General features: G+C 53.8%; 8 protein-coding genes and 1 non-coding gene across 9 annotated transcripts; 3 read left to right on the top strand and 6 right to left on the bottom strand.

Annotated features, from left to right (window-relative positions):
* Nucleotides 1-385: 385 nt before the first annotated feature.
* Nucleotides 386-2,287, bottom strand: BZA05DRAFT_169275 (uncharacterized protein). Its single transcript, XM_051479185.1, has 3 exons — nucleotides 1,735-2,287; nucleotides 900-1,677; nucleotides 386-846 (listed from the first exon to the last, which is right to left on the bottom strand). Exons 1-3 carry the CDS (start codon nucleotides 2,047-2,049, stop codon nucleotides 485-487), a joined length of 1,455 nt encoding a protein of 484 aa, XP_051343210.1. The 5' UTR covers nucleotides 2,050-2,287; the 3' UTR covers nucleotides 386-484.
* A 544-nt stretch (nucleotides 2,288-2,831) lies between these two features.
* BZA05DRAFT_471321 (uncharacterized protein) lies at nucleotides 2,832-4,587 on the top strand. Its single transcript, XM_051487951.1, has 3 exons — nucleotides 2,832-3,149; nucleotides 3,242-3,870; nucleotides 3,922-4,587. Exons 1-3 carry the CDS (start codon nucleotides 3,043-3,045, stop codon nucleotides 4,272-4,274), a joined length of 1,089 nt encoding a protein of 362 aa, XP_051343209.1. The 5' UTR covers nucleotides 2,832-3,042; the 3' UTR covers nucleotides 4,275-4,587.
* Nucleotides 4,588-5,426: 839 nt separating this feature from the next.
* BZA05DRAFT_t40 lies at nucleotides 5,427-5,513 on the bottom strand. The gene has a single exon. It is a non-coding gene; the product is annotated as a tRNA-Lys (tRNA).
* A 1,202-nt stretch (nucleotides 5,514-6,715) lies between these two features.
* On the bottom strand, nucleotides 6,716-8,921 carry BZA05DRAFT_169229 (NADP-specific glutamate dehydrogenase). Its single transcript, XM_051479184.1, has 3 exons — nucleotides 8,637-8,921; nucleotides 8,306-8,581; nucleotides 6,716-8,235 (listed from the first exon to the last, which is right to left on the bottom strand). The coding sequence occupies exons 1-3, from the start codon at nucleotides 8,680-8,682 to the stop codon at nucleotides 7,175-7,177; spliced, it is 1,383 nt and encodes a 460-aa protein (XP_051343208.1). The 5' UTR covers nucleotides 8,683-8,921; the 3' UTR covers nucleotides 6,716-7,174.
* A 2,324-nt stretch (nucleotides 8,922-11,245) lies between these two features.
* BZA05DRAFT_415906 (uncharacterized protein) lies at nucleotides 11,246-12,695 on the top strand (the record flags this gene model as incomplete). The annotated part of the gene is made up of 8 exons (XM_051485341.1): nucleotides 11,246-11,429; nucleotides 11,539-11,555; nucleotides 11,618-11,757; nucleotides 11,787-11,807; nucleotides 11,950-11,968; nucleotides 12,257-12,329; nucleotides 12,519-12,546; nucleotides 12,662-12,695. 8 exons carry the CDS (start codon nucleotides 11,246-11,248, stop codon nucleotides 12,693-12,695), a joined length of 516 nt encoding a protein of 171 aa, XP_051343207.1.
* A 4,391-nt stretch (nucleotides 12,696-17,086) lies between these two features.
* Nucleotides 17,087-17,651, top strand: BZA05DRAFT_433844 (uncharacterized protein; the record flags this gene model as incomplete). Its single annotated transcript, XM_051486288.1, has 3 exons — nucleotides 17,087-17,139; nucleotides 17,242-17,504; nucleotides 17,536-17,651. The coding sequence occupies 3 exons, from the start codon at nucleotides 17,087-17,089 to the stop codon at nucleotides 17,649-17,651; spliced, it is 432 nt and encodes a 143-aa protein (XP_051343206.1).
* Nucleotides 17,652-18,869: 1,218 nt separating this feature from the next.
* BZA05DRAFT_415904 (uncharacterized protein) lies at nucleotides 18,870-19,345 on the bottom strand (the record flags this gene model as incomplete). Its single annotated transcript, XM_051485340.1, has 2 exons — nucleotides 18,870-19,166; nucleotides 19,217-19,345. The coding sequence occupies 2 exons, from the start codon at nucleotides 19,343-19,345 to the stop codon at nucleotides 18,870-18,872; spliced, it is 426 nt and encodes a 141-aa protein (XP_051343205.1).
* Nucleotides 19,346-21,334: 1,989 nt separating this feature from the next.
* BZA05DRAFT_387681 (uncharacterized protein) lies at nucleotides 21,335-22,261 on the bottom strand. Its single transcript, XM_051482605.1, has one exon. The coding sequence runs from the start codon at nucleotides 21,943-21,945 to the stop codon at nucleotides 21,535-21,537; it is 411 nt and encodes a 136-aa protein (XP_051343204.1). The 5' UTR covers nucleotides 21,946-22,261; the 3' UTR covers nucleotides 21,335-21,534.
* BZA05DRAFT_169161 (uncharacterized protein) lies at nucleotides 22,171-23,328 on the bottom strand. Its single transcript, XM_051479183.1, has one exon. The coding sequence runs from the start codon at nucleotides 23,193-23,195 to the stop codon at nucleotides 22,491-22,493; it is 705 nt and encodes a 234-aa protein (XP_051343203.1). The 5' UTR covers nucleotides 23,196-23,328; the 3' UTR covers nucleotides 22,171-22,490.
* Nucleotides 23,329-24,361: the final 1,033 nt, after the last annotated feature.

Below are 24,361 nucleotides of genomic sequence, written 5' to 3'. Positions count from 1 at the left end.
TATCCTGGATACGGACTTGTTTCGCGATGTGGAGTGATAACGTAGTACTACTAGATACATACTCGTTCTTGCAAGTAAACATAATGAGAAATAAACAACTAAGTACACACTACAACGGCCTTCTAGAAGCGGAAAGAGACCAAAGAAATGGACAACCAATAAAGAAGGGACGCGGACTTGAGAAGAAACAGAGTCCGCACAGCTTCAATACCTCACGCCTTCCCCGACGTAAACCGGCACAAAATGAGACAGACAAAGTCACGCAAGCTGGGGCGTCCCACTATTGACAGCATGTACCAAGTGGAAGGGGGGGAGATCGTATTATCTAGGAATGTAGACTCGTTTATAGAAACGGGCTTGAAGGGCGATGCGACCTCTGCCTAAACCTCAACATGGACGCATCTATACATTAGCGTTACTATTATCCGAGTCTTAACAAGACATTGCAGATGGTCATTGTACCTCTAGTTAGGGGTGCTGAATTCTAGCCACCCGAGTGACGAACGTCCGATAGTGACAATCCCTTAACACCTTGATAGGTACTATTTGCAAGTTTAATGAGTGGTGGAGCCCAATCGCATTCCATGTGTGAATCTAAGGAAAGAGGGACAATTTCATTGAATTGCTCTGTGATCTTCGATAGAGGTTTGTTCCAAGTTTCCGTCTCGTTGAGCTTGTATTCAACGACAGTCTTCAGGAGGTTCCCCAGTCCGAGTGTCGTGCATTTCCTCTGATTCTTATTCCGCAGGCACTTTATTGAGAATGGGGTACCCCATTCCGTTTGAAGTGTTTTTATTTGCGTCCGGAGGATTTTCACGAAGCGAGCTCGCTCGTGGTGCATCCTTTCTAACTTGGCGTCAGTTTATTGCTGTTGTGGTCGGAGGTCCTGAGGGTCTCACCAATGACGTGGAGAGGAATACTATCAGAGAGGGGCATAAATTCCTCTCTTTCGGGTGCGTCATTTAGCCACGAGTCGCCAAGAATTATTTGCTTAGTACAAGAGGCGAATAGCTTTTCGTATTCAAAGACGTAAGCAATCAGCAAACAGTTTTCATAATATAGCCAGCGCCCTAGACTCTCTTTAAGACACAGCGAGTCAACAAGGCGATCGGCCAGTGCCTGTAATGACCTGCGCAGTTCGTATTTGAGACAGATCCCGGCGATTGTGGCAAGCTCCTCAAAATCAATGTCCTCCTCCGGCAAGTCATATCGGTGATGCAGCACCTTCAACACCTGCCCAAGTGCGTTATGGTCGTCCTCCAACTCAATCACCGCAGGTGGGCGTCCGAGGATAGCCGCCCGCCGCATATCGATGGCTTCCTTCGATGTAGAATATCGTCCCAGCATCGCACGAAACACCGGTGATGAATTGCAAAGGATCTGGGACCCCACGAGGTACCCAACCGGCTCTCCATCATAGTCCGTTGTTTCGAGTATCAGGTCGCCTCCACCAAGCATGATTTCCTCGAGGTTTTCGAGGTCCCAGCTAGTATTGGCGGCCGTCTGCGGCCTCGTGTACGTCTCGATCTTAGGGGCGCCGTCGCGGTGGACACGAATGTGCGTTGCCAGTCTGGCCTGATCTCGAAAGGGCCTATCGCAGTTACTGCATCGATGGATCCTGCCATCCCAGCTATCCAGCCATGTGTCATCGACGTCCCGCTCGGTAGGTATCCGCTCCTGATCTATCGTCAATACTCGGGTCCGTTCCCCGGCGAGCCTCCATTGTGTACTTACAGCCCTAAAATCTGGCAATACTAAGGGAGCGATGTCCCGCTCGGCAGGTATCTTCGCCGAATCCGCCATCAACTTGGACCGGTTTCCGATCACCGCCCACTGCGTACTTCCAACCAGTGCTTCGGGCGCGGGCGGTGGCGGGGGCACACGGGACGGGCCGGAACGTTCGATACTTTCGAAACCCTGTATTTCCTCACGACCTCTCCCGGAGGAAGTCATCTCTATCTTGGTCTTTTTCTTCCGGGCCGTCTTCACCTTCTTCCTGGCCGTCCTTGCGACTTGCGACTCATCTCCGGGATTTGCGACTGAATCCATTCTCCAGAAGTACTCGGAGATGCTGCTCGGAAGTACAGATTTGATGGCAAGGGGCTCGTTAGAACGGAGTGGTTGTCGATGATGTAGGTAGGGGGAGAGCTAAGATGTCGACTCGGGAAGAGGGGGCGTGCGAGACACGCTTCGAACGGAGTGACTAGGCTGAAGACGAGCGGTGTAGAGCGGGGTAATGTGTGTCGGATGATTGGTTTGTGTTACTGCCCTCCTAGGCGGTGTGGGATAGGTACCGTACCTTGGACCTACACACATGATTAACTGCTACATACCGTGCGTATGCATTCAATGCCAGATGGACCCTGATCAGAAGTGAACAGAAAATACTTGGAGTCGTGCTTCAATTGCCCAGGTCTCCTCCGTGGCTACTCAACGGTATGTCCTCGAGACGAGCACACCTGTCCGGACAGTTGCACAGCCACGCAACACGCGCCACACCAGCATCCTTGCATCCAGATCGGCTGTCAGTGAACACTGTCGCTCGTGTGTTGAACACCCTCAAGTGATGAGTTTGATGCACTTACGGCTCGTAGCACGGATCGGAAGTGAATGAATGGGTAGAAGAAGACCAAAAAGCTGGGGCGGATGGGTTCGCATGAGCGATCGAGAAGGATTGCGGTGCGCGCGCCTAGTCCTAATACATAGACGCCGTCAGTGTACCGTATTCCGGGTGGATATCACCATGTATCGGCGTGGACAGCTCAGAGGAGAGGAGAGACCTCTATCTGCATTAGGATCAACCAATCATCGCTCGATGGACATTACCCCGTTCACACGGTCACACCTTGTCTTGCGTCCAGCCACCCCACCGAAGCTCAATCGCATGCCCGTCCTCGAGAGTCGAAAACGCCCTAGCTCTAGTAGTACCTTCAACACCGCCCCCACCTCGATTACCAACCATTGCCGTTGAGCTCGCACATCGGAGCTGCATCCTCGGAGACGAAATGGGACTATGGCTTCCGTCACAAGTTCCGGCAATGAATGGCGAACGACAGGGGAACCAAAGAAGAGGAGGAGGACCAAGAGGGTGGTAACTTCCGGAAGGGGCCGTGGTGGCGTACAGTACTCCGAGCAGTCACGGCAGCTCCGTGAGCCCTCCTCCGAAGTACCGGTTGGAAGTAGTATGCAAGGTGTCAGCGGCAGATCAGGCGGAGATTTATCGAGGTGCGGACTGTGATAGGCGCTTCCGAGACCGAGCTAAGGTCATCCCTGGCGCCTGCCACTACTCTGCCGAGTTCGACTTCTTCGAGGAAATCATGCTCGGTAGGGGCGACGTGGTGCTTGAAACGATTAACGAAGCTGGCAAAAGGGTTGGCTATCTTGTCGGGTCCCAGATACTGTGCATTACATCGCCGGTCTTTCGTGCGATGCTGGGGCGCGCTTCGTCTTTCAAGGAAGGCATCGATACACGGCGGGCGGCGATCCTCGGACACCACCGTCCAGCCGTCATCCGGTTGGAGGACGACTCCGACGCACTCGGACTGGTACTGAGAGTACTCCACCATCGATACGACTTTCCGGATGAGGATGTCGGCTCCCAGCGGTTCGTGAAAATTACCGAGATCTGTTGTAAATATGAACTGCGCAAGCCATTCCAGGCACTGGCGGATGACCTCAAGGAGTTACTGGACCTGGAACATGTGGTGACAGCAACGAACGGATATGAGGATTGTGTGCTGATCTCATATGTCTTTGGATACGAACGGCTCTTCACGGTTGCAACGAAGGAGGTGATCTTGTGGTCGAGAAAGGGATTGCACTTCGAGCACAACCAGCGACTCTCCGCCAGCACCCCGTCCAGCACCATCGGTGAGATCTCGTCACCTCTTCGGAGTCGCCACCCACTGACACCCCAGACAGCACAGTTAGAGCAGGAGCGTAACAACAGGGCGAACATCCTTCGCACGCACATCGAATCGATCCAAACCGAGTGGAGTGCCCCATCATCGCACAAGTGTTTGCGGGCGACGAACGGCGAGCACTGTGAAGCGCTCGGGCTGGGGAACCTCATAAAGACCATTGTCAGACTCAGGCTCAACGAGAAAGAGAGCTGGGACCAGGAACTGAATGCAATATTCGCGGAACTCGGAAGAATCCCCCCACTGCCCCTGGTTTCGCATGAGCAATGCGATTGGGTTCCCGCGCTCCATGACTTCGTGCAGAGTACTAGGATGGGTGTCAAAGGATTGAAGCTGTCGGATTCCCCTCCCTAGGTGTGCCGGAATCCAAAGTTTGGCTGGCAAGTACGAAAACCACCACCGGCTACTACCCTACTAACTACCCTATTCGGCGGTGTACATAACGTCTTCTCGATCCACCCCTCACCGTGTCTATGTTTTATGATCTCACAATCACCTCCGCTCCGCTCGCGACTACATACCCATGATGTTCGTTCTGTCTCGTGCCGTTTGCGTTAGTTTTCATGCATCGATACTGTTCCGATCACATTTCTCTATTCTGTTCTCTTTCTGTCAATCGTTTCTTCGATCTCTGTCAGCTTGGTGGCCATCACAGTTTTTTTCGTTTTCCCGATACCGCAGCGCTGGCGATACAAGATATCTAGTCACCAGGATACCGGCAGTTGTGAGCTTCCAAGCGAAGCCCAAATGCCACCGTATGTGCCGACCATTGGGCGCGTCCATCCACTAGTCTGTAGGACTGCGGCCTACACAAGCTCCCCCTTGTCACTATAGACGCGACGAACCCGGAGAACCTAGCAGTAGTAGAAACAGAAGGTGATGGGCTTCCTCGAACAGTTCCGGAGACCTAGTTTGAGGACGGTTGTACTGTAAATAATTACCGCTTATAGGCGGCACCCCCGAAGTGGGTGCAGGGCGGCCGAGACAGCCGAGACAGATCTCCCATAGACTTTCCCGTCGAGGCATGTCATATCACTCGCCGTCGAGTCATGCCGTGTGAAGCGGCGCCCGCGAACTGCGGAACCAGTGTTCTACATAGTCCATCGGTCCAGTCCCGTCAGCTCCTCTAAGCACTCCATATTATTCCTCACCTCGTATATTTGCATACTTTCTCCCACCGTATATCTCCACCACGCAGTCATCCAGCAATTCCGAGTGATACCATGCCCCAACCGTTGCCTCGGGCCGAGTACCGTGGAGGGGAAGACCGAGCATCCTTTTCACGTCTCGACGCCATCGCCTCGGGAGCTCTGACGTTGTATTTCCACTGCTCCGCGCATCAAATGTCCATCCTCGCAGCCCTTTCAAGTGTCGACAGCTGCCATCCGCAAAAGTAGCATACACATCCCACGCCACTTTTGGGAATGCTGACAAGCGGGGTCTTGACTCCTTGTCCACCACACCACCTCACTTTCGCGGATAAAACAACGGGTATGGTAAAAGAAAAGCCTCACGCGGGGGTCGAACCCGCAACCTTGAGATGGACTTGTGTGTCCTAAAAGTCTCACGCTCTAGCCATTGAGCTAGCGAGGCTTGCGTGTACATGCAGGTACACTGATACCTTTCACGAGTAGTTGTAAGTAAACTTGTGGCACAACGGTGGCACGATGGTAATAGTTCTAGGTGGGGATTGAGGTTGTGAAGGGCTCAACAGACAGTGGTGATGGTCAAGAGTTCAAGTGCTGGTGCAGAGGAGGTGCGTACGGTGAAGCAGCAGCACCCGGAACGGATCAACGTTCGCCCGTCCGTCGCACCGACGCACAGTCGCACATGCAGTGGATAAGTTACAGGTGACAGCACCACGCAAAGAAACCTATGTCCGCATCACGATCAGTGAAGGATGGCACGGTAGTCGATCGGCCGACGATTTGAGATCTTATGCACCGACGATTCGGTCGAGATCACCACACGGCATCACCACTCTCCAAGACTCCATCTCCGCAGCTCCGCAGCTCCGGTCCAAGCCACCCCAGCGGCCCAGCCGTCACAGCCACCAAACTTCACGCCCACCACTAGGTACCGACTCCGCCCCGTCTCGTCTCATCACGTAGAGTGCATAGAGAAGTTACAATCGGTCATCACCGTTGCCTCATCGCCACCACCACCACCAGCCATCAATTCCATTCATCAAGTCCACCAGTTCCATTCATCAAGTCCACCAGTTCCAACACCCGACCTCCGACCGACCGACCGAGCGATTGACCCCAGCGACCCCGCTAGTTAGTTTGCTGGAGTCCTCTTCTCTTCTCTAGTTCGAAAACCGAGCCCATCCCTTCCCGGAGGCCCTGTCCATGCCATCGTCCCCATCGCACATGTGTATCCGGCCATCCCTTCTCTTCCTTCACAGCCTCCCTCCCTTCCCTCCCCCTGACCTTCGGAACCACTTTTCTAGCCCCAGTGCGCCACGGAACGCGCGCGATAAGGAACGGGCGCCCCGTCCGCGGAGTCGAGCCAGAGCTCGGGTGTGCAACCGTGACTGCTGCCCACCCACCCTGAAATTCTCCGTGCGACTAACTACCAAGATACCGTACGTAAGTATAAGGCCGGGTTCTGGTTCTGGTTCTAGAAGCTTGGCTGGTGCACTCCCCTCTTACCCTATTTGGATGATCTATGTACTTAGAGGACTTTGCCACCAGCACTGCCGCTTCGCTGCGTCATCCGCCCCCTTCCCTCCTTCCCCCCACTCCCCGCGATCTGTCACTCCAAGATGTAGAACAACTCTCATAACGAGTCATGACTCACGATATTGAGTAAGTATCATATGTAGGCAGTATTTTCAAAAAGATCATGAAATAATTTGTTCTTCATCTTCTTCGAAGAAAAAAGAAATTGTAGAGTACATTTTTTATGTTCCAACCCATTCCATCCCATCCATCTCGTCTCGTCGATCATCGATCATCAATCAATCAACAGCATCATCGACCAATCGTATCGTAATCGTAATCGTGCAGACTTCTTTACTCAATCGCACAAAAGAAAACACCCAGTAGTAAACCCCGACACCCGAACCAACAGTTATTCCCAGACCCCCGCACGCAAGACCAAAAGAAAAACACACAAAACAAACACACAAAGAAAAAAGGGGAAAAAGAGAAATCATTGAAACCCGGAGACAAAAGAGCTGATTATGAAAAGGAAAAGGTTATATATACAGTCGGAAAGGGAGCATGGCTCAGCTCAGCTCAGCGGAGCGTTTAGTTCCACCAGTCACCGTGGTCGTGCATGGCGCGGGCGACCTTGATGTATCCGGCGATGTTGGCACCAGCGACGAGCGACGGAAGCTCTCCCTCGGCGATGTCGTAGTACTCCTTGGCGGTGTTGAGGCAGTTCCAGAAGCAGCGCTCCATGATGCCGGCGAGCTCCTTGTCGACGTGCTCGGAGGTCCACGACACGCGCTGCGAGTTCTGCGCCATCTCGAGTCCGGAGACGGCGACTCCTCCGCAGTTGGCGGCCTTAGCAGGACCGTACCAGAGACCCTCGGTCTTCCTCTCCTTGCGGTCGGCCTCGTACACGTCGATGGCGCCCTGGGTAGAACCCATGTTCGAGCCCTCGGCGATGAAGCGCGCGCCGGCGGCGATGACGGCCTTGGCCTCCTCCTCGTTGACCTCGTTCTGGGTGGCGCAGGGGAGAACAACGTCGACCTTCTCAACGTTGGTCCAGGGGCGCGCACCAGGAATGTAACGGAAGCGGGACTTGAGGTTGGAGTCCTCGGCCTCGTAGAGGCCGGTCAGGTAGCCGCGCTCGAGCTTGACCTTGGCGATGAGCTCGACGTCGGCCTCGGTGAAGCCGTCCTCTCCGGTGGCGATCAGGGCACCCTTAGAGTCGGAAAGGGAGATGACCTTTCCTCCGAGCTCGATGACCTTGAGGGCGGCGTACTGGGCGACGTTGCCGGAACCGGAGATGGCGACGAGCTTGCCGGCGAAGGATTCCTTGCCGCCGGAGGCGTACGAGATCATGTGGGCGACATAGTACACGAGTCCGAAACCGGTGGCCTCGGGACGGATGAGGGATCCTCCCCAGCTTCCTCCCTTGCCGGTGATGACACCTTCGAACTGGTTGCGGTAGGCCTTGTAGGCACCGAACATGTAGCCGACCTCGCGGCCGCCGACACCAATGTCACCCGCGGGGACGTCGGTGAACTGGCCGATGTGCTTGGACAGCTCGCGCATGAAGGCGTAGCAGAAGCGGCGGATCTCGTTGTCGGACTTGCCCTTGGGGTCGAAGTCGGATCCTCCCTTGCCACCTCCCATGTTCACTGTTTACAGCATCAGCAAACCATATCTACTACCCCCAGGAGGAGGAGGAGGAGGAGGGTGAAAACTCACATCCAGTCAAGGCGTTCTTGAAGATCTGCTCGAAACCGAGGAACTTGAGAATCGACAGGTTGACGGTGGGGTGGAAACGGAGACCACCCTTGTAGGGACCGAGAGCGGAGTTGAACTGGACACGGAAACCGCGGTTGACACGCATCTCGCCCTTGTCGGTCTCCCAGACGACACGGAACTGGATCACGCGCTCCGGGATGGAGACGACGGGGAGGCAGGCCTTCAGCTCAGGCGAGACCTGGAAAAGCTTGGAAGACTCGAGGGTGGAGGCGAGCTCTGTTGACTCGACGTTAGTTGCTGTTGCTGGATCGTCGCAAGATGGGGCACAAACCATTGTAGGCCTGCTCGAACTCGGGCTCAGAAGCAATGTTGGACATGATGGAGTAGTGGTGGTGGTTTTGGATGTGGTGATGGTTGCGGTAGTGGGGGTTGAGGATGTTGGAGGAAGGCGTCCGATTAAGACTTCTGATTTGTGTAGGTGTGGGTGTGTGTAGGTGTAGGAATCCTGTGAGTGACGCAACCCTGATTGAAGAATGAAGCAGCAGAGAGAGGGGAAACGGTGGTCCCTTTAAAGAAGCCGTCGTTCAGCTCTTCCACGGAAAGGGAACCATGAGGTAAAGACGATTACTCAAGCTAGCGTGCCCTGGATCCAGCGGAGAGAGGAGGGAGGGAAGATACGGTGGTAGTGAGTTTCGGCAACCCCAGCAAGCAAGCAACGCAAACCCGAAGCCCGCCGCCGTCAACAGCAGCACCACCACACCCTACGGGATGACCATCCCACTAACCACGATGGGCCCATGATCTCCCGACCCTGATGGCCGGCGTATGTACGTATCTGTGTGTTTGGTGATCGCGCGCAACCGGCGGGGTACGCGTGGAGGGGAAGTGGTGGGGTTTCTTTGCACCCGCGCCAGCAGTGCATAGCATATCTCCAGGGCACACAAACCTTTTTTTTTTCTTTCTTTGCTTTTTGATATCGATACCGGTACTACTCTACTATCGATATCGATATCGATGAGAGCACTATCCGCCCGCAGTTCGATGTGTGTTTTGTGTCCAACCGTGGGCAATGCCGCTGCACGTCAGAACGCCGTTACTACGATATCTATGGTTACTTGCATAGAGTATATCCACAGGTACCGCCTTCTCCAGAGTGCAATATTCATTAGGCGGTAGCGAGGGACTCCTCTGTTCGGATTGATTGATTATTCGCACATCCATCATCCCATCGCACACGCACCCACACACGCACGCCGCTGGAGGCCTCCTCCGGGGAGAGTCCGCGGGGGAGGCGACGGAAGTCCCACCGTTGGAACCACAGCCCAGCCCAGTGCCCAGTAGCCAGGCAAGCGCCTCCTGGCAAGAAAACGTTTCGCGAACGCCCCCGAAAGGATGCGGAAGTTTTCGGGATGCGCTCTCATGCTTTACTAGAGCACCGTAGGTCCGTAGGTCGGTAGGTGCTCCACCCACGCCCGCCACGCGTGTTGATGATGACCATGACCTTGACCGCACAGCCCGACAACCCAGCCCAGTCGACCTATGTATGTACCTCGGACGGCCGAACCGTCGTGGATAACTAACCGTGGGGCTGTATTCTTCTCCGTCTTCTTCTTAGGCTCTAGGCAGAATTCGCCATCCGCGAGAGCCTGGGGGGGAGGCGTTGGACTTCAAAAACGTAAAATAAACCTCGATGCGGAATAGTCCACGCGCCGCCCCCCCCCCCCCGATTTCAATCGTCCGGGTTAGCCAATGCTGTTTGCTCAGTGGTGCCGACCATTCAGCGCTCGCCGATAAGAAACAGAAGTATCCATACCAGCCGATCTCTCTGTCTCTGTCTCTCTAAGCTCTCTCTCTCTTGTCTCTCATGTCGAGGCCCTTTCCCGTTCGAGTCTCACGAGAGAATCGTTACCCCTCCATCCCGAAGCAGCCGTAGTCAGATCTATCATAACAACCTTGTAAAGCAGAGTTACCCCCGAGGAGAACCCTACTCCACGCTAAGCGGTTTCCTCCCTCCCTGCCCTCCCTTCAACTTCCCCACCTCCATCTCCGTCGAGCTGCTCGAGAACCTAATCGCCGCTGCAGGTCGTAACCAGGATCGTGGGCGTTTCGTGGAGCCGGACGACGACGTCAACACCACATGTACCATGCGACGGTGCCGATGGCGATGTCTCACCCTCTTTCTCTCCCTGTGGTCGCCGTTCATATTTCTACTATGATAGAGTAGAGCATCTATCTATCGACAGATGGCTCTGTGCTATGAAGAAAATGGAGTGGAAGGACATATAGAATCGTCCACGGGGAGAGAACTCCACACTCGTTGCGGAGTGATACTGGTTTTTTTTTGTGCCGTGTACCACCGAGATCCCATCTCGTGCGGAGTTCCCAGACAAACCCCGTATGATGTACCTACATGCCCCCCGCCCCGAAGCTTCATCCCCTCCCCGATGTCATATCGCCGACCAACACGGACACACACACGCACACACGCACACACGAGCTGAGCGAGGCACGCGACGGAAAAACACGTTATCGATCCGGTAACTCTACTTTCTTACCTACGCACATAAGGTACATGTACGGATTAATTCCTTCCCGCGGAACTAGAGTTGCGTATGATACATCCCTAACCCCACCACACACCTTGGGTGCTCTGGCGGCAGAAGTTAATGCAGTCTCCATGTTTCTCTTTGTCAAGAAAACTCCTTTCCAGCATCGCCGAACATCGAACTTCGCCGGACACCCCCTCATCATCCAATCCAACCCCATCCAACCCCCCGACGACGACGCTTTATCGCGCCACGGAACCGCTCACCCAGGTACCGGCCACGCCTCCCGCACAACCGGCGGCGCGCTCTCCACGCAGTCTTAGCAAAAGGCTTAGCAATGTCAATAACGAACGGACTCCCCGGACGCGGGGCGGTCGACGACGATAGGGAAGGGATGGCCCTCTTTCCTTCTTCCTTCCCCTTCCCTTCCCTTTCCCTTCCGCCCCGCGTGGTGAATGTCTGTGTGTTCCTCTTGTGTCATGGCGCTAGGAATGCGTATCTCCCTAGACAACTGCCGTATCGCGTGCACGGCCGTGAAGCGAACGCATCGGACAAGGACGATGGAAGCAGTGCCGCATGTAGGTAGGTAGTAGGTAGGCGAATATCGTGTCGCGCGGAGCCCGGGTTCGAAGGTAGGTAGTGCGTGGGGCGACGATACCTATGGAGGTGCGTACGTACCGTCTACAGCTGACCCGGTACCTATAGTAAGAATAGGAATGAGCCGATGCAGGTAGCGGATTCGGTTGGAGGGGACTTGTGTACTTAGGAATCGGAATTTGTCAGTCGGCGGACCGTTAAGGCTGAAGCTGTAGTCGCATCCACTCGGAGATATCGGAGGCGGCGCTTAAGCCTTGACGGTGTGGGGGTAACAAGTGGCGAGGCGGCGGATATGGATGTCTCGATCGAGTGAGTAGCTGTGCTTCGCTCGTCATCAGGACAGTGCTCGTCCATGTACAGTATGTATCCGTACGAACGTGAACGAAGCCATAACCGTCGTTCCTTATCGGGCTGCATTTGGCGGCGATTCATCGAAGAATCTTGAGGCGGGAAACATGTAGTCGTCTGGTGTAATGCTAGAAAGAGCTGGAAAGCGGTCAGTATATGGGTGTATATGATAGTGAGCCAGAGTTGGGATTGTCGAGAATGCGGATATACCAACGCCTTTATGTCTACCAACTTTCGCATTGCCCCCTGAACACCCAGCGCAGACGAGATGAGGTTATCTCTCGTATGGAGATAAGCCGGGCCGTAGGCCTCACCTTTACGTAGAGCGGCGGCGAAGGATTGGCATTGCCCGGGGCGCGGATGATCGACGTTTCCCGGTTTAGGCGACACAATCAAGCCCTCGACATGTGGACGGAACCGAATCGACGGGGGTGGGAGGGTGCGGGCTATCCAAACATAGTATGTGAATGCGACGGTCAGCGGCCAGTGGTTAACGGTCAGCGGCCTCCTTGTGGGGAAAATGCTGCTGCGGAGTGAGTGGGATAGAGCCATTGGGCAAGGAGGGAGGGCTGATCCCTTGTGAGGCTATGGCGGTGGGTCACGGTTTACAGGAGACCCGTGCATGCATGCGATCCGCCTCCACCTCCGGGGTGCGGTAGTCACCGCTCTGACGTCCCCGATAGTTATTAGGGGAGATTCCTGGCTGGCTGGCCTGTCTACAGCATCTAAGCCAGCGACGATAATGGAAAGGTGCGTCGTTCGCAACGTCATGCCGGATATATGCGATGTGATGGGGGGTCGACGGATACGGTACGGTAGCTGAGATACTCTGCACTGTAGCTACTACTTAGCAAAACGGTTGCAGATCAGAAGCAAGGGATGGACATGAGATACTCTAGAGTGCTCCAACGGTGGCGATCCAATCTCGTCCGATCGTTCCCGGGGAGCGCACATTGGACGATCCCGAGCCCACGGTTCAAATGATGCAAGCCTCGCGGCACCACGGACTCCATATGCTGAAGATTACCGCATCATCGAAGGAATGGATACAATTCGTCGAGAAGAAGATGCGATGCATGTAGTTAGGATGTTGACGCAGCTATCGTACTCGTGGTAGATATTCGAACGGACACATACCGGTACGTACCTATTCATCTTAGCCCAAGAGAGGTGAAATCAGTCACTCGCCACCAAAGCAACTTTGGGAGTGCTCTGTACATGCTGTTTCTCGTAGCGCCACCATCGACCACCACACCTACAGTAGTAAAAAATATGGGCTGCTCGGGACCAGAGTGCAACTTGAATTGTGCAATTTCCATGTTGCTTCAGTACCGTGATAGAATTTAGCACCCAATGTAATGCAGATTCATATGAATGCGTCATACCGTCACTTCCTCCATCACTCCCACCTTCACAGACAGCTCCTCCACTTCCTCTCGCTGACAAGTCCACCCGCTGACAGCTCCTCTGCTACTTCCTCCATCACTCCGCTTCCTCACAGACAGCTCCTCCACTTCCTTTCAATGATAGCTTCTCTCGATCTCTTGCTGATATCTTCTCTCTCTTATAGCTCCCACGCCCGCCGCAACTGCTATTCCCGTCGAAACTGCTATTCCCCCTACTGCCTCAACTTCTACTCTCGCTGATGCTGATCTGTTTTCTAGTTCTTCTCGCTGCAGCTTCTACTCCCGCCGCAACTGTTACTCCCACCACAATTCTATTCCCCCTCCCGCCACCACTACTATTCTCCCTCCCGCCACCACTGCTACTCTCGCTGATGCTTCTCTCCCGCAGCTCTACCCTCGCCGCCACTGCTATTCCCCTTCCCGCCGCCACTATTACTGCCGCTAATAGCACCTCAGTCTTATAGCTCTCTTCGCCGCCATTGCTATTCCCACTCCCGCCGCAATTGCTATTCCCCCTTCCGCAGCAACTACTTACTCTCGCTGATAGCTTCTCTCTCATAGCTTTTCTTGCCGCAAGTCTACTTTCGGCGCAACTCTATTCTCCACTCATCTCGGCCCAACCATTCCTTCCGCCGCGGCTCATACACATGCTGATAGCTTCTCTCTTATAGGTCTTATCGCCGCAATTCTACCCTCGTCTCTGGCCGCAAATTTACCCTCGCTGATAGCTTCTCTCTCATAGCTTTTCTCGGCGCAACTCTACTCTCGGCGCAACTCTACTCTCGGCGCAACTCTACTCTCGGCGCAACTCTACTCTGGCTGCAAATCTACTCTGGCTGCAAATCTACCCTCGCTGATAGCTTCTCTCTCATAGCTTTTCTAGCAGCAACTCTATTCTCCATTCCCTTCGGCGCAATATATCCACTTGGCACAGGCTAGAAAGAATATTAAATAATGAAGGAAGTAGATAGAATACTAGATAGAAGTTCAATGTGAGACACACTGGATTACTGCATATAAACCGGCCCGTAGTGATATAAAATCAGCATTCACCCCGGTACTATAGTCATATAAAATACTGAGATTGAACTGATGCTCTTATCCACTGACTGAAGAACAGAGCTAGTGACAACAGAAATACTTCAACGTTCAACGACCGCATCGGGTCTGCGTCGGTTCCTCCCTCCATAACTCATAGGTCCTAGCAGGTCCCAGCAGGTCCCAGCAAATCTCTCCTCCCAAATACAAGGTCTCAGCAGGGTCTCAACGAGGTCTCCTCTCTCCGGTGCTCACCGATGACGCCAAACCGCCTCTTCCTTCGTGCCTCACACCCGGTGCCTTACTCGGGTCATGACTCCCGAGACGACCGTCTTCACCATCGAGCACGACCGTGAGTGTAACTAGAAGAGCATCTCCTTTCTCTATCCGTATTGCAATTTACAAGGTGCTGATTGGTGCATAACTAGTAATCGAAGAAGCCGATCCGAATGTTCGGCGACGTCGTAGCGGCATGCAAGCTATGAGTGGCGTTATGTCGATACTATATGTGCAGGGGCTGAGGCGAGAGCTGCGGCTGTTGTGACTCGGGAAGTGGCGGTGCAGCCTTGCAGGTCGTCGTTCTCAACCGCCATGGCTACTCTAACTACGCTAGAGTAGAGTAGCGGAGGTCACCATCTCCTGTGTGTCGCTCTGCGGCTCAACCGGCAATGAACGACGACGACGACGACAGAAGTCTCGCGCTGCTGCGGCCCGAGGAGTTGGGAAAAACACGACTTCGGAGTCACATGCGCCCTTTACTATAGCAAACAACCCATGCGTGCTCGGCCGTTAATCGCACGCGTCCAATACACGTGCGATTAACAGCAAAATGCGTGCGATTAACGGTAAAACACGTGCGATTAACAGCAAGACATAGCAAATGGACGCAAAGTTCAAAGTATTTCAATTTGACAATTGGCATCCATAGGTGATTCTAGAACCCGCGCGGACCCCGCCAGGGCCTGCTGATTGCACGGCTTCTTTCGTCGTCAGCTTCATATCTTCCCCTTCGTAGTATCTCTCATCCAAAAGCTTCCTCCCGAGGTAATCGCCCTCCATAGAAGAGAGAGAGATCTTCAGTTTATTCCGCATCGCTCTCGATAGGTCTTCTATAGTACTATTAGTACATCACTCGCTGCATTCTATCGCACTCACTCGAGCCACGTGCTGGCGTCACCATCTATCAATCGCGCTGCTCCCATATTGCTCTGTTGAGAATAAGGTGGGAAACGTATGAGGCGCAGCATCGAGCCGTGGTGGTAGAGCTTTCTCTCGACCCCGCGGAGCTGGCAGGAAAGATTGGGAAGTTGGTGGTCGCCATAGTCTAGTAAGGCTGCATGCGACAATAAATTGATGTTCTCTCTCTCTGTGGGAAAAGTATGAAATGTGTTCAACTTTCGAACGACGATAAGAGATAGATTAATAGTCTTGGTACAGAAAAGGAGAGTACCTTCATAAATTACAAGACACACAGCTCCTAGCCACAGCATTGAGCAGTAAAACAACCTGTGAATGACACACGTGACAAAGAATGATCGAGCGAGTGCTAAACAATGACTCAAAAAGCGAGTGATAACCAACGTTGCTCATTGTATCGCAGAGCGGGAAAGGCAGCCGCGGATATGTACGATTAATACGATTAAAACCGGTGAGGCTGCGCACACCAGCTCTACACGGATAAATTGTCTTAATACTGGAGGTGACCTACTCAAAAAAAATACAGTCGAAAAACTGGCATTTTAGACTACAGGGGTCGAAAACTATGGCAGTTTAGACGTTTGCCGTTTTTACGTCCTCTATCGATCACGGTCCCCCACCACCACGGAAGTGGTTCTAGATAATTACTTGGCAGCTGCAATTGACCGATACCGGTATTCGGCTGAGAAACGCAGCCGACTAAGGTCGGTGGATCCCGAGGCTCCGATCAGCACATCATTATACGACCCGTATACGAACCCGCATCACGCGACAATCCTCCGAGTCTCGGGCTCTTGCCCGACGTCGTACGCAGGCAGGCGTACGCCCTCAACCCGCGGGTCGCACCTGGTGTGCGCTGGTGCCTGGAGAACGTCGTTTTACCTGTGATACCTGTGTTACATATACTCTAGATATGCTGAGATTTGCTAGGACTTACTGATGGATGCCTACGCACACGGCCTACCTACTAGTAGCACGGGATATGACCGCCGGTTTTGAGTGCGCTCTCACCAGGGCGCTTTGGGAATACTGCCACTACCAATACTGGTGACCATGGGGTAAGCGCGATTCACAGGAAATCACTCTGCCTGCCCTACCGTACCCTAGACTCCCATAACTGGGCTTTGCGATATCTTAGCTCACTACATACCAAGGCTTTTGGAATAGCTTAAATCCCCTCGATCAGTAATTATCGCGGACCCTGAAACCTGAAGTCTCGCGTCGATTTTCGTATGAATAATCTGCGGCATCCTGCCGGCCACCTCCTGTAGACAGCATATCCAGAGCTCGCGCGCTGCAGCGCATTTCCCGCACCCGGGTACTCTAGCGCCTACGAGTAATCAGTAAATACTACCACGGATGGTTGCAGCGCAGTGATGTTCAACTCGACCTTCCCGTGCTGAGCCAATGGCGTAGCAACATGGGAATTGTTGTGGTTGCCTGAAGAAATGGTAGTGGTTACTAGAGTGTAAAAGGAGGACGGTTTCGGACCTGTAGCGAAGCGACCGGAGCTGCGTACCAAACTCCCGAAACATGATTAATCTACCGCTCCCATCTGGAGATGTTGTGTAAATAAACCATAGATACACGGTATGTGGATTACTGAACATACGGTATGGTACCTACATTGTACGTAAGAACGAGCCGCCATGGCGCACGAGCTCTTGAGCATTCCCGTCTTTCTTACCTGCTTTCATTGGAGGTCCGCCCCACCGAGGACTATATAAACCCAGTAGCAGCGGCCTCCCATCCAGCGAGAACATCCACTCCAACAACCACTCATCCCACTACAGCTATGACCAAGCTTTCCCTCCCTCACCGCGACCACCACAGTGCTGGCGGCCGACTGCTTCAGCAGCGGAAACAACGGCTTCAGCGCTGCGCAGTTCCAGCAAGTCGCCAACCAAGTGTGCAGCGTCGGGCCGGACGCGCAGATACAGTTCGGCACCACCGGCTTCCCGTTCTACTGGCCGAGGATCATCCAGGGGCACTACGAGGGCACCGCCAAGGTCCACTGTCGGGTGAGGGCTCTCGATATCTCACTCCAGGTAATCGATTGGGTATATCGTATGCTGACTGGCGAATATATGATACACAGGATGCGTTCACCACATCATCTCCCAGTGCGTTGTCGGCTCCGGAAGGAATGGGGGCCGCTGGGACTGGAGCTACAACGGCGTTGAGGCGCATTATTGGATTCAGGGCTTTAATTAGCGGCGCGGTGGTGGTTGTTTTTCGATGGATGTATGTACGAGCGCATAATTTCAACCACTTGTTTGTGCACGCTATTGTGATGGTTTTTGTTTTTGGCGTTGGTTCCCCACCTCAGCACGGACTTTTGCTGGGTCTAGCACTCTAGATCACTCGCTCTAGGAGTGATCGCAAATGATGTAGTAATCGTGCAGCACGGTTAGCACCCTCGCAATATCAGTCGTTATCGTGTAGTTACATTGGGTGCCCAGGAGGAGGCCGTACGGGCTTTTGGTGAGGCCTACCACGGTATATCACTCGCTTTACGAGTGATAACAGATGATGCAGAAATCGTGCAGCGCGATTAGTTACATGGAACCACGTCGTCGCCCTTCTGCGGGGAAACAAAATATCATGATTGCGATCAGATGGTGTCCGGCACACAAAGGTGCCACCGGAAACCGGAAACGAGAAGGCCGACTAATCGGCTAAACTGGACATCTACCGCACAAATAGAGTAGAAACGTTCGATTAAATCGATCCGAGGCTCATACATACCTCTCAGATACCTACGGGACTGTGAGATAACTCTCAAAGAATCGATTTCTTTGGTATGCGGATTGGGGCGATTGGGGAGGGGGATTGGGAGGCTTGCTTGGGAGAATTCCTGTGAGGTTCAGGGCGTGGCGGAGTTTAGACTGCCCTGGCAGCGCTGGCAGTTCGGGAGAGATGACAGCGGGGCGGCAGCAGAGGGGCAGAACGAACCGAAGACGCTCTTTGTCAGTAAGGCCTACGAAGTGCGGGCGGAGCTGGCGGGCATGAGCAAGTTTTGGGACTGGCAGAAAGGCCAACTCGAGAAGGTTGTCCACAAACGGGAATGATCGATGAGCGGAAAGCGAATGCAGTAAACGTCCGCAACCCAAGTGATCTAGAGCTAGAGCTGGAAGTAGCGGGGATTGCAGCGGTGGTGGGGGAGAGATACGACACGGAAGGGAGGGGCACAGGCTTGAGGGCACGGTATTGGCAAAGTGGGTCCGTCGCGGAAGGGCATTGGGCGTCCGATTTCTATTGTATTCTCTTCCTGATTGTACATAGTCAGATTTTTTGTTTACACGATCTATTCACGCAGTAGGGACTTCTAGGAATGAAGGACACTGGTATTCGGAAGTGTTGTCAATAGCTGGCCTAGGTATCATGTAACCAGTCCAGGGGACACACTGTGAGGCAGCACCAGACTCTCAGCTAAGCCTCTCCCGCCTTTTCCTTGTCCAATTTCTCCGCCTCCACAACCAGCTTGTACATATCGAGCTTGATACGTTCGACCTTGGCTCCGACGCGAGTGGACTCGGCCATCGTTTCGTCGAATTCCTCCGTCTTGATTGAAATCTCGTTGACCAAGGCCTGTATATCCTCTTCCTTGGCATCCGGCTCCTGCAGCTTCGCATTGAGAGCCTTCTCGATGACAGAAAGCTCGACGTCCCTCCGGCACATCTCATTCGCAACCTCGCGGCGGCGCGCTGTCAGCTCCTCAAGGGTCGGCTTTGGGGAGTTAGACTTCGGTAATACTAACAAAGGGGTTGAAGCCATACCTGCATCTGTAATATCTTCTCCTCGGGAGTAAGCTTGTCGTTCGTGATCTTGCCGTCGGGAGTAAGCTTGTCGTTGGAGCTATTGCCGTCGGCGGCGTGGCTAATGGGGGGGTTATCGTTGTTGTTCATCGTGGTTTGTGGCTGTCGACTGTTGATGGTTGTAAAGGTTGTTTTTCGTCTTTGGTGTAATAGGTAAGTGATGATTATTTGCAAGAGATGGTGAGCGTGTGGACTGCGGGTTGAGGGTTTTGTGGGCTCCGAGGGCTCCGAGGGCTCCGAGGGCTCTGAGGGCTAGCGTTTTCAGCATTCAAGGGCTGCGGGTGAGTGTGGCGCTAAGCAACATACAAAGTATCTATCACTTAGGGCAACTGTTGTCTGCCATCAAGTGGCACGGGGAGATGGAAAGATCCGATAAGATGGGACTGGCTGGTGGATTAGATGGGGAGCTACGAGAGATGCCACAGATGACGTCTGAAGGATGAGAATACTGGATGCCATAGGGTTAAGCTGGCTGGAGGTTTTTTATTTTCTTTTTTGCCAATCGTTAATCGTGTGCGACCTGCATAGCTAGATTTCCAGCTAGAAGTGTCCATTAGGTGGAACTCTGAACGGTGGTTAGAGATCGGATAACCTTTCCATCTTCCTCAAATCCTACGTCCCCACCACCAACGTACGTCAGGGATGGACTATAGTTCCATTCTTGGGCTTAAGTCTTCATGATTTTGACTGAGCGTATCGCTTTTTACGATGGGCCTGGTATGTGAGAGAAATCTCTACAGTGTAATAGCTTCATCGAAATTGTCCACGTCCACGAGAGCGTGGCGTCGATCCGCGTCATCCCGGCCCATCCGTGGGTTCACCGATAGTGACACTGCGGACGTTGCTTCCCATTTCGGCGTACTTATCGGTGAAGTCTAAGGTTCAGTGGGGCCAAGATCAATGCGGGGATGCCGTGACTCGGTGACTGTAAGGCCTGGATGGTGATGCGTGCAGTCCCACCCCAAGAACCCAGCCTACTATTTAATGTCTGATTTCCGAGTCGCCGACTGCCGCAGCCGGTTTACGATTTCCAGCGCCCGCGGCGCCCGTTCGAATAGCTAGCTGTCCGTAGCTGTCCGAGCGACAGGCTGGGCTAACTAACCGCGGTTGGACGTGGCTGAGTGCGCAGTGTTTCTGTTTTTTTCCTCACGAGGTGCAGTCCTATTATGTAATGTCACATTTCCAAGTAACCGACTGCAGCTGACGGTTTCCAACGGACTGTTTCCAGCGCTGGCGGCGTTCAGATAGCTAGCTGTCCGTGGCTGTCCCCAGTCTTCGAGCTACAGGCTGCTGGGTTATCCGACGCGGGAGGACGTCGAAGGGGGAGGATGCGTGTTCGGTCACGGTGGTAGAGGTAGGGCAGTAGGAGTCAAAAGTCCGGTTGGAACTTGGGCGAATACCATCCGCGACGCCCGATTTAGAGAGCCCCGATGGCCGAGTATTTTCTTTGCGAATAACAGTAACTGCTACGACAGAGACTTAGGGTCCTTCGCAACTTTCTGTACACGATCGACTAAGATGTAGTCACTGGTACTATGCGAGCACACGGCATTGTTGGTGATGTTTGTGTCTAGCACGCCACTATCTCGGTAACTCATTGACAGCTCTTCGCTCCGATCCAATACCGGACCGTGGCTCTCGATCTTCGGACGAAGTGTTATGTACGAGCACGGTGGAGGAAGTACGATGGGACGCTACGCGGGGAGATCAGAGTACAGTATATAGCAATCGACAGCCGGCTTCAGTTCGATTTTCATAGAGTGCCTCACACAATATCACTCGCTCAAACTCTGGCACCGGTGAAACGGCAGGTTCTTTGCTTCTTGTTTGGAACTTCTTTAGGGCATAGGAGCTGGTAAACAGGTGGTTCGGACGGGAGAAGCTTCTCTACATGTAGTCGGTGTGGAAGAGTGCTGACGTCGATAAGCGACTTCGTCGGCGGACGACTGGTATTTTCGCTGTTTCGCTGTTTCGCAACAGACGGCGCTGGGTAGAGAGCGGGATAGAAGCGAGCTCACGATCGAGGAGTGGTATCGTTAGCGCTGCCGCTTCGAATATGCTCTGCTTCGCGGAGGGGTTCCTCTACCCACCTGTACCATCTGCGGTTCGGATAAAGAAATATCCACCGGCGAAAACACCTGCGAGTAGGACTAGGTACAAGCCTTGCCAGTAGACAGTAGACATGTCTGAAGTGTGGGATGAACGGAAGATGGTACAGTGCTCTACCCTCTGGTAAACCGAAGCGACAGACGTGCGACGAGGATCGGCGGAGGGCAGAATCAACGGCTGGTAATCGGACGAAGAGCTGCGGGTGATCGATTATGAGAAGCTTCATCATGTCGAGTGCGAACAACTTCGGGTTCAGGGGATTCGGAGGTGAAAACTTTGAGCATGAAGGTGGGTGGGAGAGCACGGAGGTGGGAGAACTGTGAATCCGTGCGTTGTCCGTTGCCACAGCTGCCAGCGGTCGGTGACAGCACCTCCTCGAGAAGATTTAGTCGCGCCCGTTCAGACGGCGTATTCAGAGGAATCTCGATGATTGTGAGGAAGACGCCAAGAGAAGGGGTGGTTGGCCACAAGAGAGATAACGATGGGGAGAGGAAGAGAGGGGATAGTGACAGCAGGTAGATGGAGGACTGGAATAGAGAAAAACAGTAAACTAGGGACGGACAGCACTGAAAGCGCTGCATCGCTCATCCGCTGGAATCGAATCTCACCAACCACCGCCACCAGATTCGCAGGGGTTTCTCTGTGAAGCATCCCCTCACTCTGCTCCTTCAGTCCATCTGGCGAACGACAGGTGCGACTTGTCCAACAGGCATACGCCGGCAGCCATCTTCCCCCATCGCCAGCCATCGTGTCTATCGTACGACGCCTCCGTTGGAGGGAGGGAAAGCGAGTCAACCCCTCGAGTCCGCAGGAAGAACGAGAGGGAGGGAGGGAGAGAGAGACATTTCTTCTTTCTGTCGGATTTCTGGATCCGGAAAGGGTCGAAACAACCTCAACCGACTGGAACAGCAATCATCCCATGGTCGGACTGTCCGTCATTGCGCTGCTCCCAGACACCTCGAAATCTACCGACATGATGAAGAGTCGGGAGAGCTGCCTGGATGGACAAGACAAGATGGTCGGTCATGGTCATGACCATGTCCCTGGACAACCTTTGAGAAGTCCACTTACGAGTGGTTTCATCTGCAGCATACAATACTGCCCCCACACCACTCTCGCAGCCTCATCACCTCGGCCAGACCAGCAAACAGTAATTGTAACCTCTGCATACTAGTTGGCTGGCTGGTTGGCTGGCTGGCTGGCGAGATGTCTGGCACCTCATGGCTAATAAGGTTGATTCCGGAGTAGTTTGCTGCTCAACAGACGGTGTTGCCTTCCCTGTCTCCACAATCTCTGGCGATCCATTGGTCAACCGAGCACATGTATTCTCGTAGATCGGTCCCCCAACGGGCCTCGCCCAAGGCAACATCCATTCTGCCCGACATGAGTGTAAACGCCCAGTTGCAGTGCTGTAGCACCGTGCCATCTCTCGGCGTGGGGAACCAGCAAGAAGGAATACCCAATGTAGAGTACACTGGACAGCATTTCGACATGCAGACGCCCACTCCGAAATGAGCTCCCTTCGGAGCCGTGCGAACCGATGCCGATTCCCTTCCTTGCTCCCTATGTCTCTGAGGTCTTTGGCTGTCGAAGGGAAAACGCGGACTTTTCGCCCGCTCGCCATCCGCCCATCCGGACAGCTATTGCGTATGTAGCTCCTTCCCCCCACCCCCCATGCAACCGTAGTCGCCATCGAATCCGAAAGATCCATCTCGTCGAGAAAAGATTCCTCTCCCTTCCATTTGACATCTAAGACACCGATCAGCGGCTGCACGGTATCACTCGCACACCATTCTCCTATATGAAGGGGGAAGTTAGTCGATAACTCCATGATAGTCGAAGCGGAGCCCGGTTTCTCAGTGCCCTAAGAAATAGAAAGGCCGGGGCGCAAGACAGCTGAGTAGACGATTTGCCTTGCGGGTGGCGAAAAAAAAGCCAGCTACCGAGAGAGCAATGGAAGTAAATCGAAGTATGTACGAGCACGGACGTCGACGACGGGGCTCGGAGAAGAGCGAGCGGTGTAATCGATAACTCCGGTGCGGAAGGCTGACGAAAGAACGGCGGCCTATATCTTGCCGCCCAGTAATTATCGGAGTACTAACGATCACTATGATGATCCTCCAGCCCCTGCATGGAAGGATCGTTGCACGAACATGTAGAGTTGTATTGGCAATTGCGTGTTTGCGCTCTCTTTGCGGTCTTCTGCGGGCACCCGCGGGTCTACATGCATGTTATCGATTGTCGGCGGTCGCTGGCTGCCGCCAAGCAGTTGCTTGAGATCCGGCCAATCAGCAGCTAGTTGGTTGGCAAGTTCGCCAGGATATCTATAACGGCCACGGCCACCACAGCGGCACATGCCATTAGTTAACATATCATGGCGTACAGAAAAACTTCCTCGAGTGTAACCTTGGCGTTTAGGAAGGAAAGCGTCGTCGACTCTTCGGTGTCGAGTAATTGATCAACAGTCGCAAACCGTCCCTCGCGCTCGCGATCCACCGAACCGCAATCACCAGTGTGCGACGCAAATCACTCGCTACGGGGCGGACCCGAACTGCGGAGTGCGACGTCGGAAAGTTCCGCAGCAGACCAGAGACAGGTTGGCAGCTCCGCACGCACACGTAGTCAGGCCCGCATGTCGCCTGTCCCAACTAATCAACTGCGTCAAAACGTTGATCTCCGGCGCAAGAAGAATTATTCATATGGAGTAATGGGCGACGTATGCCCTAGCTCCGTAGACATGATCTCGGTGACAATTACTGGACCTGGCGGCGTCGGGCCAATCCGCCATGGAGAACTCCGCATGCTCTGCTTCTGCTGCGCATGTGTGCAGTTAGTTAGAGGCTCCTGGCCCGGTCGGAGGACAACAGAAGGCCAACAGACACTCTACATACCGGTCTTCGACAACGGAGATTCCCATGAGCAGATGCAGGAACGCATTTCGCCACGCTGTGAACGCAAGCATCGCGCCCACCGCCGTTCACTAGCTGTTGCTTGGCA

Source organism: Tricharina praecox, assembly GCF_024521635.1.
Source record: "Tricharina praecox strain CBS 144465 chromosome Unknown BZA05scaffold_3, whole genome shotgun sequence".
Taxonomy (NCBI): domain Eukaryota; kingdom Fungi; phylum Ascomycota; class Pezizomycetes; order Pezizales; family Pyronemataceae; genus Tricharina; species Tricharina praecox.
Note: the sequence above shows the minus strand (reverse complement) of the source record. Positions and strands in the feature narration are given on the sequence as shown.

What these genes read in the sequence shown, in the direction of transcription:
- BZA05DRAFT_169229 (XM_051479184.1), bottom strand. Translation starts at nt 8,682, where the DNA reads ATGTCCAACATTGCTTCTGAGCCCGAGTTCGAGCAGGCCTACAATG. An exon ending in GTTCGAGCAGGCCTACAATG is followed by an intron (nt 8,582 to 8,636) that starts GTTTGTGCCCCA and finishes TCGAGTCAACAG; the next exon opens with AGCTCGCCTCCACCCTCGAG. An exon ending in CAAGAACGCCTTGACTGGAT is followed by an intron (nt 8,236 to 8,305) that starts GTGAGTTTTCAC and finishes TGCTGTAAACAG; the next exon opens with TGAACATGGGAGGTGGCAAG.
- BZA05DRAFT_169275 (XM_051479185.1), bottom strand. Translation starts at nt 2,049, where the DNA reads ATGGATTCAGTCGCAAATCCCGGAGATGAGTCGCAAGTCGCAAGGACG. An exon ending in TATTGCCAGATTTTAGGGCT is followed by an intron (nt 1,678 to 1,734) that starts GTAAGTACACAA and finishes ACGATAGATCAG; the next exon opens with GAGCGGATACCTACCGAGCG. An exon ending in TATTCCTCTCCACGTCATTG is followed by an intron (nt 847 to 899) that starts GTGAGACCCTCA and finishes ACGCCAAGTTAG; the next exon opens with AAAGGATGCACCACGAGCGA.
- BZA05DRAFT_169161 (XM_051479183.1), bottom strand. Translation starts at nt 23,195, where the DNA reads ATGGAGTTATCGACTAACTTCCCCCTTCATATAGGAGAATGGTGTGCG.
- BZA05DRAFT_387681 (XM_051482605.1), bottom strand. Translation starts at nt 21,945, where the DNA reads ATGCAGCGCTTTCAGTGCTGTCCGTCCCTAGTTTACTGTTTTTCTCTA.
- BZA05DRAFT_471321 (XM_051487951.1), top strand. Translation starts at nt 3,043, where the DNA reads ATGGCGAACGACAGGGGAACCAAAGAAGAGGAGGAGGACCAAGAGGGT. An exon ending in CGAGCAGTCACGGCAGCTCC is followed by an intron (nt 3,150 to 3,241) that starts GTGAGCCCTCCT and finishes GGACTGTGATAG; the next exon opens with GCGCTTCCGAGACCGAGCTA. An exon ending in CACCCCGTCCAGCACCATCG is followed by an intron (nt 3,871 to 3,921) that starts GTGAGATCTCGT and finishes CACCCCAGACAG; the next exon opens with CACAGTTAGAGCAGGAGCGT.